The sequence below is a fragment of the Bubalus kerabau genome, chromosome 15, assembly GCF_029407905.1.
Source record: "Bubalus kerabau isolate K-KA32 ecotype Philippines breed swamp buffalo chromosome 15, PCC_UOA_SB_1v2, whole genome shotgun sequence".
Taxonomy (NCBI): Eukaryota; Metazoa; Chordata; class Mammalia; order Artiodactyla; family Bovidae; genus Bubalus; species Bubalus kerabau.
Window position 1 is genome coordinate 5433044 of NC_073638.1, and position 13491 is coordinate 5446534.

The 13491-nt window shown below is 40.4% G+C and overlaps 1 protein-coding gene across 1 annotated transcript in view; it reads right to left on the reverse strand.

Moving 5' to 3' along the window:
- DYNC2H1 (dynein cytoplasmic 2 heavy chain 1) overlaps positions 1-10400 on the reverse strand; it is a 406508-nt gene extending 396108 nt beyond the window's left edge. The window contains exons 1-3 of the mRNA XM_055547490.1: positions 9656-10400; positions 4322-4492; positions 3775-3910 (exon numbers count right to left, since the gene is read on the reverse strand). Of these exons, the coding sequence (XP_055403465.1) occupies positions 3775-3910; positions 4322-4492; positions 9656-9850 (502 nt within the window). The 5' untranslated portion in view covers positions 9851-10400. The remainder of the gene's footprint in view (positions 1-3774; positions 3911-4321; positions 4493-9655) is intronic.
- Between the last annotated feature and the right edge of the window lie 3091 nt (positions 10401-13491).

Consider the following 13491-nt stretch of genomic DNA (forward strand, 5'->3'; position numbering starts at 1 on the left):
TGACAAAAGTAAGCATCCATTGGGAGAAGGCGATGGCACCCCACTCTAGTACTGTTGCCTGGAAAATCCCATGGATGGAGGAGCCTGGTAGGCTGCAGTCCATGGGGTCGCTAAGAGTCGGACATGACTGAGCGACTTCACTTTCACTTTCTACTTTCATGCATTGGAGAAGGAAATGGCAACCCACTCCAGTGTTCTTGCCTGGAGAATCCCATGGACGGAGAAGCCTGATAGGCTGCAGTCCATGGGGTCGCACAGAGTTGGACACAACTGAAGCGACTTAGCAGCAGCAGCAAGCATCCATTTATGATTAAAAACTCTCAGCAACAAAGTGGGGTATAGAGGGAACATAATCAAGGACATATGTGATAACCCCACAGCTAACATCATACTCAAAGGTGAAAAGCTGAAAGCATCTCCTCTAATATAAGAAACAAGACAAGGATGGCCACTCTCACCCACTTTTATTCAACATAGTATTGGAAGTCCTAGCCACAGCAATCAGACAAGAAAAAGAAATAAAAGGAATGCAAATTGGAAAGGAAGAAGCTCCACTGTCACTGTTTGCAGATGATACTATACATAGGAAATCCTCACAATACCACAAAAAAAAAAAAGTAGATCTCATCAATGAATCTGGTAAAACTGCAAGATACTGGCAACACCATGGACTGTAGCCTGCCAGGCTCCTCCATGGAATTCTCCAGGCAAGAATACTGGAGTCGGTAGCCATTCCCTTCTCCAAGGGATCTTCCTGACCCAGAGATTGAACCCAGGTCTCCTACATTGCAGGCAGATTCTTTATAGTCTGAGCCACTAGGGAAACCCAGTAAGGTGGGGAAGGGGGGTTAATATTCATAATATACAAAAAATTCATATAACTCTATATCAAAAAGTAACATTGCTTTGTTATTAAAATTTTTTTTAATAGGCAGAGGCTCTGAATAAACATTTTTCCAAAGAAAAGAAACAGATGGTCAACAGGCACATGAAAAATGGAAGGGAAAGTAGAGCAGCCATTATGGAAAACAGCATAGACATTGCTCAAAAAATTAAAACTAGAACTATCATATGATTCAGCAATTACAATTCTGGGCATTTATATGAAAAAAACAAAAACGTTAATTAAAAAAGATTTTTGTTCTCCTATGATCACTGCAGCATTATTTACAATAGCCAGGATACAGAAGCAACCTACATGCCCATAAACAGATGAATAGCAAAAGATGATGTAGTACATATATACAATGGAATATTACTTAGTCATAAAAGAGAACAAAATCTTGCCATTTCTGATAACATGTATATGCCTAGATGGCATTATGCTAAGTCAGTCAGGCAGTGAAAGACAAATACTAAATAATCTCACTTATATGTGGAGCCTAAGAAACAAAACAAATGAACAATAAAACAAAAGCAGAGTTATAAAGAGTTGGCACCACCAGCTCATCGCCAGAGTGAGGCACAAGCAATAGGGCCACCATGTGCTTACCAGTGCCCACCCGCCATGCCTGGCTTCAACTACAAGTTCCTGGAGAAACCCAAGCTTTGTGACTGTCAGTTACAAAATAAATGAGTCACTGGTATCAAATGTATACCATTTGATATAGTATAGGGAATATAGGGAATATATTTAAGGGAACATAGTTAAGAAATATGTAATATCTTTCCATGGTAACATATTATAACTACACTCATCATAGTGAATTGAATGAAGGTGGTTAAAAGGTACAAATTTCAAAAGATAAATTAGTAGGGATGCAATGTTGTTGTTGTTGTTGTTGTTGTTGTTGTTCAGTCACTCAGTCATGTCTGACTATTTGCAAACCCATGGACTACAGTCCTCAGGATCCTCTGTCCATGAGGTTCTCCTGGCAAGAATACGGAAGTGGGTTGCTATTTCATTCTCCAAGATATGTTCCCAGACCAGGGATAGAACCCATGTCTCCTGCACTGGCAGACAGATTCTATACCAATGAGCCACCAAGGAAGCTATAACATGATAAATATTAAATAGCGCTGATATGTTATACATGAAAGAGATAAGATAGCAAATAAATCTGAAGAGTTCTCATCACAAGAAAAAGATTTTTTCCTATTCCTTTAATTTTGTATCCATATGAGGTGATGGATAGTCACTAAACTTATGTGATAATCATTGTTTGATGTATTTTAAGTCAAATCATTATACTATACACCTTAAACTTTTACACTGTTGTATGTCAATCATATCTCAATAAAACTGAAAGAAAAAATAAAACACTTTAAAAACAGTTTTAATTAAATTAAAACAGTTTTCTTTCAAATTTGCATTTAAGTTTCCTAATGAAATGGACAATCTCTAGTTGCTTAATCACATGCTGGAAATAAATTCACTAACCTTTCTGGTTGTATGAGATTCAGAAAGGATTTAGAAAGGATTTATTTTACTATTCAAGCAAAGTATAAAACTACATCTGATATTTTAAACCAATGATTTCTGTATGTCATAAATTTCATCTTAATTGTTCTTAGGAAATAATTTATCTATGGCCACAAAATTATAATCAGCTTCAGAAAAAAATAATTTTAAAATAAGTCATTAGTTTATTATCTTTGCAAATATACAATTAGTATCAATCCTCATTACTCACAGATTCTGGATTTATGAAGTCACCTACTCATTAATATTTATATGTATCCGAAGTCACTACTCTCAGAGCACTCATGGTCATTTGCAGACACACAGAGCTGTGAGAAATTTTAGTTGCCCAACACCTATGTTCCCAGCTAAGGTTCCTTGGACTGCAAGGAGATCCAACCAGTCCATTCTGAAGGAGATCAGCCCTGGGTGTTCTTTGGAAGGACTGATGCTAAAGCTGAAATTCCAGTACTTTGGCCACCTCATGCAAAGAGTTGACTCACTGGAAAAGGCTCTGATGCTGGGAGGGACTGGGGGCAGGAGGAGAAGGGGATGACAGAGGATGAGATGGCTGGATGGCATCACCGACTCGATGGAGGTGAGTTTGAGTGAACTCCGGGAGTTGGTGATGGACAGGGAGGCCTGGCGTGCTGCGATTCATGGGGTCGCAAAGAGTCGGACACAACTGAGCGAATGAACGGAACTGAACTGAAGGCTGAACAAAGCAACAATGCTTGTCTTTTTTCTATCTCCTACTGTAAATAAGTGTGTTTTTCATAGTTTGTGTAGCGTCATAGTTTCACATTTTGTGCTTTTTGTTGTTGGTTTTGCTATTTAAATTGACCCGGAGCACAGTTAACAGAGCTGCCTCCTGTCCCTAGCAATAGAGCACTGTGATGCGCCTTAAAGAGAACACGCTTCTGTTAGATGAACTTCATACAGGCATGAGTTACAGTGCTGTTGCCCACGAGCTCAATGATAATTCATCAACAATATACATTAAATAATGTGTCTAAAAAACACACCTAAAATCAGTTGCATGTTGAGCAGCTGGTGAAAATGTTATGACCAGAGGCTCACAGGGTCCTAGGCACAATTTTTCAGTATTTGCTAATTCAGTGTTCACAGTGACTTAATAAAACAGAACTACTGAAAACAATGAGAATCAATCATATTATTCCCATAAACTGCACATTAAAAAAGATTACACTTTCCCCTTCTCCAAATCCATACATAAATCTATACATTTAAAATCAGCTCAAGCTCAGAGATGAACCAAAGGTGCAAAGAAATATTTGAAAAGGTATATTAATTTACTATGTACTAATAAGGCAACAGTTTTGACTTTCTTTGATAAAATTATGGCTAAATACCTCGTGTGTCATCTTCCTTAAATTTCAGTTTTGATAATTTAGTATCTGATCTTCGTAGAACTATACCCAAACCAGCTTCTAGTTCACTCAAAAGGTTCTGAAGTTTGGGATCAAAGTTTCTGCTCCATTCCTGATCCTAAATAAAATCAGACAAGAGCACATGATGATCAATATCTTGCCAAACAGGCTTCCTAAAACCTTGTCAAAAACTAAGTCCAAATATACCTGTTTCACTCAAAGCCTGGCACTACCTCCATCTCTTAAGAGAGGGATAAAAGTCCTTTCAACAGTTAAAACTTTATAAAGGTCATTTACTATCACAATTTAAGAATGGATGTAGATTGCATTTTACATCTTTTTCCAATTTCTCTATTTGTCAACAAAGTTTACATTATTTTTTAATTAAAAAATATTTTAATTTATAAACTAAAATACTAATATTACCAATAAATAAAATAATAAATATTTATATTTGTGTGTATGAAAGCATTTATCCAAAGACTTAGGCTAAAATCAACAATCATACAAGCTACTTTAATTTACTCACCTTTAGTAACATTGGTGCAAATACTTGCCGGACAGCTTGGTAAAGGGAATTAATAGGTGATTCTAACATAGACGAAACAAGAATATTATTATGTAGATTTTGATCAGTAATTACTTCAGGTCGCAGCTTGAAAAACACCAGCACTTTATCTTTTGTGTCAGCAAAATCAATCTAAAGTGATAAACAAATGATTTTTAATGTTATTTTCATAAAGTTAATATTTGAAAATATTACCCAAAAATGTTGTATCTATAATTTTATCCCTTGGTAAAAGTATAGTTTAGAAATAATTATAGTATATTACAATCAGTCTGTCTTTGCTCCGTAAGAAAACTTGGGTTTGAAAATTGTATCCCTACTTATAGGTGATTGTATCATAAAGCTACTTTGATAATTGATAAGTGATTATAAACAAAAGCACTACATAAATATTGTTGACATACACTGCTAACTACTCCACTCCAGCCAGATTCATTAACACTACAAATCAAAGCTGTGTGCCCCAGGTACATACTGGTGAGTAGTATAATTTTCCACCCTACTCCAGAAACTCTGTAACAAGGACGTGTATTACCTTCTTGCATGCATACTAAGTCACTTCAGTCATGTCCAACTCTTTGGGACCCTATAAACTGCAACCCACCAGGCTCCTCTATCCATGCAATTCTCCAGGCAAGAATACTGGAGTGAGTCGCCATGCCCTCCACCAGGGCATCTTCCTGACCCAGGGATCAAATCCGCATCTCACATCTCCTGCACTGGCAGGTGGGTTCTTTACCACTAATGCCACCTGGGAAGCCCAATTACCCTCTTACCCAAAACTAAGTTCTATATAAATAGACAACCTAAAAACCAAAAAAAAAAACAGGTTGTCTATCTCCTAAAATCATCTTTACCTGAACCAATGTTTTTTGCGTAAAGTATCTGAGCATCAGACTCTATTGCTAAATTGTCATCAACCTAGATTATTTAAAATTAAAACTGTCTGAGCTAAATTGGAATTCTCTAACCCAACCATGCTTAAAATAGGCCAGTTTACAGCAACTAGTTCATTAGCTGTAAAGCATACTGCCCAAAATAAGTTTTTGCATTATACACATATACACAAAATTGTTCTCATTTCTTTTTCCAGGAAGAGAAGTCTATTCTGTAAAAAAAAGAAAAAATTCAAACAAGTTCACTGTTGTGCGTGAAGAAACACACTAAGGATGAGTGAGCTTTTGTGCTACTTTTATCCTAATCATTGTATCTGTTTAGCCACTATGAAAGAACTGTCATTTACTTGGCGTTACTGCTTTTCTCAAACTCTCATTTTCACCCATTAGAGTTCTATGCTAGTATGATCATTTTATTCCCATTACAAGCAAGTGAGAACTGCAGACTGCAGTAAGTAATTTGAAAAATTCATTCCTTAGTAATTTTTTTAAATTTTATTTTATTTTTAAACTTTACAAAATTGTATTAGTTTTGCCAAATATCAAAATGAATCCGCCACAGGTATACATGTGTTCCCCATCCTGAACCCTCCTTCCTCCTCCCTCCCCATACCATCCCTCTGGGTCGTTCCAGTGCACTAGCCCCAAGAATCCAGTATCGTGCATTGAACCCGGACTGGCAACTCGTTTCATACATGATATTTTACATGTTTCAATGCCAATCTCCCAAATCTTCCCACCCTCTCCCTCTCCCACAGAGTCCATAAGACTGTTCTATACATCAGTGTCTCTTTTGCTGTCTCGTATACAGGGTTATTGTTACCTTCTTTCTAAATTCCATATATATGCGTTAGTATACTGTATTGGTGTTAAATAGACCATACACTTGAACTTTTCTACTCCCACCTATGTGAAGAAAGAATATTCACAAAATACATATTTTAATATCATACTTTGAAAACAGTAACTATGTCACTGGCCAAGGTGCTGTGGGGCATCAGGACAATGAGCTTTGCCTTAACGAAAGTCAGAGTTAAAGCAAAAGGTAAGGTGGCTACAGCTGTTCATCCTTCCCTGAGTAAAGAATCAGCACTCCTAGCCTAATCTTCCAGTTTCCCTATCATCAGCAACTGCTATATACTATTAGCTTACTCTAATCTGATAATTACTAAGGTATACATTGGGCTTTCTAGGTGGTGCTAGTGTTAAAGAACCTGATTGCTAATGCAGGAAACGTAAGAGATGTGATCGATCCCTGGGTCAGGAAGATCCCCTGGAGAAGGAAATGGCAACCCACTCCAGTATTCTTGCCTGGAGAATCCTATGGACAGAGGAGCCTGGAGGCTACCATCCATAGTGTCAATGGACATGACTGAAGCACTTAGCATGCAAGCAAGGTATAATTTGTTCTTTTTGAGGTTGCAAAATGTCTCTATCACCTCCTGGGATCCATCAGGGATCAGCAGACTACAACCTTCTGCCTGTTTTGTACAGCTCACAAGCTCAAAATTATTTCCACATTTTTTTTAAAATCAAAAGAATAATATTTCATGATATGAAATTCAAGCATCAGCATCCATAAATGAAGCTGAATGCAGTCACACTCAGTCATTCACATATTGTCTAGGTTGCTTTCTCACGTCAATGGCCAAGTTGTGACAGAGACCTTACAATCTGCCCAAGCCCAAAATATTTGTTATCTGTCCCATTATAGAAAAAAAATGTGCCAACTTCTATTCTATAGCATAAACCAGATCACATCTCTCTTGCTTAAAACTACCAACAACTTGGTATTTCAACCTAAATGGTGTATAAGGTCTGAAATGCTCAGTCCATATTTTAAACTTCCAGTCTTTGGTTATTCATTAAACTTCAGCAATGACTGTGTAATTTTTTTTTCCCAGCCCCCTGAAACCAAGATGAGATCCAGCTCAAGTTGTGTCTGAATCTTTGCAACCCCATGGACTATAGCCCTCCAGGCTCCTCTGTCCATGGGGATTCTCCGGGCAAGGATACTAGAGTGGGTTGCCATGCCCTCCTCCAGGGGATCTTCTCAATCCAGGGACTGAACCCAGGTCTCCAGCATTGGGGGCAGATTCTTTATCTTCTGAGCCACCAGGGAAGCCCCTCCCTAAATCTGCCTACAACTAACTCACCATTCAAATCTCATTTCAAAGGGCTCCAATCCAAACAGGCATTCCCTCCTTCCCTATTTTAATGCAGTTCCTCACCCCGCCCCAATCACTACTTTAACATGACTCTATTTTTACTGGCAGCACTTATCAATACCTAAAATTATGTTACATTACATATCTGTGTGGATGAAGTGAAGTGAAGTGAAAGTCGCTCAGTCGTGTCCGACTCTGCAACCCCATGGACTTGTCCATGGAATTCTCCAGGCCAGAATACTGGAGTGGGTAGCCTTTCCCTCCTCCAGGGGATCTTCCCAACCCAGCGATTAAACCCAGGCCTCTCATATTGCAGGCGGATTCTTTACCAGCTGAGCCCAAGGGAAGCCCCATCTGTGTGGATGTGTTTAACCAATTTTTGTCCATTCGAATGTTACTCCTTTAAGATAAACTGACATATTCATGGCTTTATCCCTAGCACCCAGGACAATGCCAGACCATAGTGGGTGAATTAATATTTGTTAATTTGTTAAATCATGCTGACTGTCAGACATCTAAAGTACAACTTAAGATATAGAAAAACATTTTCAAATATGACTAAGTATCTGTACTGTGATGTATGACTATATATAAAATACACTGTTGGGCTCTACTAGCTTAAGTATTAAAATAAAAAAGTTATAGACTCAATTTTCATTACACAACCCAAGATATATTTTTACAAATCCAAACCCTTCATCTTATTTTCCCATTACACCCTATCTAAACTTTCAGATCCTGAAGGAAATCAGTCCTGAATATTCATTGGAAGGACTGATGCTGAAGCTGAAACTCCAATATTTTGGCCACCTCATGCGAAAAACTGGCTCATTGGAAAAGACCCTGATGCCCGGAAAGACTGAAGGCAGGAGGAGAAGGGGATGACAGAGGATGAGTTGGTCAGATGGCATCACCGACTGGATGGACATGAGTTTGAGCAGGCTCCAGGAGTTGGTGATAGACGAGCAAGCCTGGCGTGCTGCAGTCCATGGGGTCGCAAATGGTCGGACACGACTGAGTGACTGAACTGAACTGAAACTTTCAGAGGCATTTACAGCAGTGTGCTTGATTTTATCATTTGTTGAGTATACGTCATTCTAGGTCATCCAGAGTGAGGCTCCAGAAGGCAGAAGCAGGGGGTCTTATTGTGAATTATATAATACTAACTTATCGGAGCAGGCCTCCTGGTGGCTCAGACAGTAAAGAATCTGCCTGCAACGCACAGGTTTGATCCCTGGGTTGGGAAGATCCCCTGGAGAAGGGCATGGCAGCCCCTTCCAGTAGTCTTGCCTGGAGAATCCCATGCACAGAGAAGCCTGGTGGACTACAGCTGTCAACTATGATTATCCATGCTTTTTACATCTTTGTAAACTTACTAAACCAAGGAAAGTGCCTTATATATAGTGAGTTCGAAATACAGTGATTGAATAGAATTGAGTCAAATCCAAGACTAAAGATTCGTAACAGGGTGAATAATCCAATCATCCTACAAAAACACATTCAATGTTTGCTGTGTATCAAATACTCTGCTAGACCTAGGGATATGGATGGACACCAGAGGAAGAGGTTTAAAAATATGACTACGATTTGTTAACTTTCATCCATTTACTGAGCCCCTTTAACATGTGAGGCAATTTTTTCTGTATATTACTCTGAGTGCATATGTGTGTTTATCTCCTGGTTGCAGGTGCACCCATTTCTTAAACAATCCTGCCAGTAGAAGCAGCAATGAAATAAATATTAATGTCAATACATCACAGGTTGTACAACAAAAAAGAATTTAAACTATCTTATCATTCCGTAAAAGATTTTAGTTCCTAACTATTCTTTCCCTAGAGTAAATTTAAACTCAGAATATAATATAAAAAAAAAAGATACACTAGAATTTGCCCCCAAAGAACTTCAAAAGGGAGAAAGAAAAAAAAAAGTTTAAATAAGATAAATTTCGTGTTTTCAGTTATAACGTAAATGTAGTATTAAAAAAAAAAAAAAAAAAAAACTAGAAAGACCGTAATTGTTCTCTGCCAGTGAGCGGACTGGGAGCTTCCTTCGGCCAGGAGGGATGCAAGCTTGGAAACCAAGTGAAGCGAGAGGCCCGCGCAGCTCGTCGGGAAGGGACAGCCACGGGCCATGGAGGAGGACCCAAGCCAGGAGGCTCCCAGGGACCCGGCATCCGTCCTACTGAGCCCGGAACGGAAAGGTAGGCCGGGGCGGGGTGCAGGCAAGCATACCACGTTGGAGAAGGCGATGCCGGAATCGGATCGCTGCACTCTGAGGAGCATCTGGTTCCCGTCGTCCAAAAAGTTGTTGATTTCGGGGCCGTTGCCCAGCAGCGCATGGTCCCAGGATTCCGACACCAGCCCGAAGTAGTTCCGAGTAGTGGCGAAAATGAAGAGCTTCCGCACGTCCCCGGGCACGCCGGCCATGACTCCGGAGAGAAGGACCGGAGAGGGCGGGCGGCAAGAGCGAACAACGGAGAAAGCCGGAGGATGAACGCGAAGGGAGGCGCGGACAGCCCCAGCCGCTAGCTCGCCCGCGGCCTGCAGGGCTTCGCGGTTGCCAGGGGCAGTCGCTATGGCGACGGCGCACACGTCCGCGCCTGGCGCCGTTACTTCCTCGGGCACGCGCAAGCCAAACTCGCGGGCCGATCGACCACCTCGGCGCTCCTTAGCTGCTCGCCGCCGTCATCGATTGCAGGGGATTCGGGCAAGTGTGGGTCAGGTGGAGAAGCCCGCTTTAAGTGCTTTCTGCTGACTTCTTGAAATGGCAACTCACTCCGGTACTCTTGCCTGGAAAATCCCATGGACGGAGGAGCCTGGCAAGCTGCAGTCCATGGGGTCGCTAAGAGTCGGCCACGACTGAGCAACTTCACTTTCCCTTTTCACTTTCATGCATTGGAGAAGGAAATGGCAACCCACTCCAGTGTTCTTGCCTGGAGAATCCCAGGGACGGGGGAGCCTTGTGGGCTGCCGTCTATGGGGTCACACAGAGTCGGACACGACTGAAGCGACTTAACAGCAGCAGCAATGGTTAGTCCAGACATTAAAATTATTATAATATCCAGGGGGCCCGGGCTGGTGCTCTGGGATGACCTGGAGGAGTAGAATGGGGTGGGGGAGGGAGACTCAAGAGGGAGGGGACATATATATAATTATGACTGATTCATGTTGACGTACAGCAGAGAGCACCATAGCACTGTAAGGAAATTATCCTCCAATTAAAAAATCATTATAATATATTGGCAGTTGTTAGAATGTAATACAATGCAGCACCGACTCTTTGTGACCCCATGAATCGCAGCACGCCAGGCCTCCCTGTCCATCACCATCTCCCAGAGTTCACTCAAACTCACGTCCATTGAGTCAGTGATGCCATCCAGCCATCTCATGCTCTGTTGTCCCCTCAATCTCTCCCAGCATCAGAGTCTTTTCCAATGAGTCAACTCTTCCCATGAGGTGGCCAAAGTACTCGAGTTTCAGCTTTAGCATCATTCCTTCCAAAGAACATCCAGGGCTGATCTCCTTCAGAATGGACTGGTTGGATCTCCTTGCAGTCCAAGGGACTCTCAAGAGTCTTCTCCAATACCACAGTTGAAAAGCATCAATTTTTCGGTGCTCAGCTCAAATTTACTATAGTAGTCATTCAAAGTGAGACAGATTCTAAAATATGTATTTATTCATCCAATTAAAAATAATAAGCAGGACTTTCCTGGTGGTCCAATAGTTAAGAATTCACCTTGCAATGTAGGGGACATAGATTGAATCCCTGGTCAGGAAACTAATTTCCCATGTGCCCTGGGGCAACCAAGCTCAGACAGGGAAACTGCTGAGCCTAAGTGCTCTGGAGCCTGAAAGCCAAAACCAGAGAGAAGCCCTCAGAACTCAACAAAAGAGCTTGCATGCTGCAACTAGAATCTAATGCACCCAAATAAATAAATATTTTTAAATATAAAAGTAATAAGTTAACATGACTTGTTAACATAAATAATATATTTTGATGAAAATAATTAAAATTCCCAATATAAAAATAAATTTGGTCCGAAGAGTGGTATTGTTTTACATTTCCACAAATTTCTTTAGTATATATATGCCTTAGTAGGAGGCAGTTATTTAATAGATCTTCTATCTACTATTGTATCCATCCCTTGCAATATGTTGTTTTGGTTGAAGTATGTGGAGAACACTACAGATATGTAGTTAGAAAACAGAAATATGTGTAGCTGGAAAACAGAAAGAATTTTATAGTCTTTTCAGATAGCTGTGATACTAACCCAAAACTCCACTAATGGTACTTTCCTTCTTTGTGTGTGTGTGTGTGTGTGTGTGTGTGCGCGCGTGCACTTATTTTGGCCATGCTGCATGGCCTGTGGGACCTTAATTAACCAGACCAGGGGTAAAACCCATGCCCCCAGCAGTGGACGCACAGAGCCTTAACGACTGGACCACCAGGGAATTCCCCACAAACAGCAGTTTCTTGAAGGACAGTTGAAATTTAGAATCTGGAACCATATCAATAAACATTTCATACTCAGTTACATTAAAACCCATTGGTTATCTTGCACTCTGAATGAATATTTTGCCTGTACATAACTTTGTAACTCCATGTATTGGTCATTTGGAAAACATTTGAGCTATGTAGATCTTCCAAATGTTGATACATTTCATTATACAATATCATAAAATCACATTCCTTAATAAACCACTGATACCAGAAGAAAAAGTCTGTGTATGGAGAGATTGTCAAACTTACAGTAGTAGAGAATTTAAGTTTTCCAAAATTCTAATTTTTCATGAAAGCCTGAATTTCATCATTGGCAACAAATATTATTCATGTTTTCCTTGAAATGATAGACTTATTTAATTCATTTTTAAGGAAAAAAATGTCTGCCAAATACCCAAGACTTAAGAGTAATAGTTTGTCATCTATTCAAGTAAAAATTTTCTTCAGTGATAAAAGCTGATACTGCTAAGTCACTTCAGTCATGTCCAACTCTGTGTGACCCCATAGACAGCAGCCCACCAGGCTCCCCCATCCCTGGGATTCTCCAGGCAAGAACACTGGAGTGGGTTGCCATTTCCTTCTCCAATGCATGAAAGTGAAAAGTGAAAGTGAAGTCGCTCAATAGTGTCCAACTCCTAGTGACCCCATGGACTGCAACCTGCCAGGCTCCTCCGTCCATGGGATTTTCCAGGCAGGAGTCATGGAGTGGAGTGCCATTGCCTTCTCCAATAAAAGCTGCTAGTTTTGATCAAAACTCAAATAGTCACACAAGTTCCTGGTTGGTTTTTGTTTGTTTGTTTGTTTTTTCCTTAAAGCAACCACTGTACTTCAGTATTCAGCGTAAGTGCTTTTGATGTTTCATCCATCAGAACATTAAACTGACTTGAACTCAAGATTTGAGATTTGACTAAATTATTTACTCTATCATTGAAGACATTCTTAAATGAAACTGGTATCTTTTCCTTTGAGTACACGGAGGAGAAGAGAGGATGTCTACTAGAACATTTCAGTGTCCCAGCCTTGATTTGTGCAAAGATGCCAGCAGTTTAGCCACACTGCGTTAGTTTTCCAGGGCTGTGTCACAAATTGCTGCAAACTCAGTGGTCTATAAACACCCTCCTTTATTAGCGTTTAGTTCTGTCCATTAGTAGTCTGCGAACTGCATCTCAGCCTCTACTAATAGTATCACAAAGTTGAGTTCAATATATTGCCCAGGCTGAGTTCTAATCTGGATCTTAGTGTCCTTTTCCAAGCTCATTTTGTTGTTCAGTTGCTAAGTCATGTCCAACTCTTTGCAACCCCATGGATTGCAGTATGCCAGGCTCCTCTGTCCTCCACTATCTCCTGGAGTTTGCTCAAACTCATGTCTAAAGAGTCAGTGATGCTACCTAACCATCTCATCCTCTGCTGCCCGCTTCTCCTTTTGCCCTCAATCCTTCCCAGCATCAGGGTCTTTTCCAATGAGTCAGCTCTTCACATCAAGTGGCCAAAGTATTGGAGCTTCAGCTTCGACATCAGTCCTTCCAATGAATACTCAGGGTTTATTTCCTTTAGGATTGACTGGTTG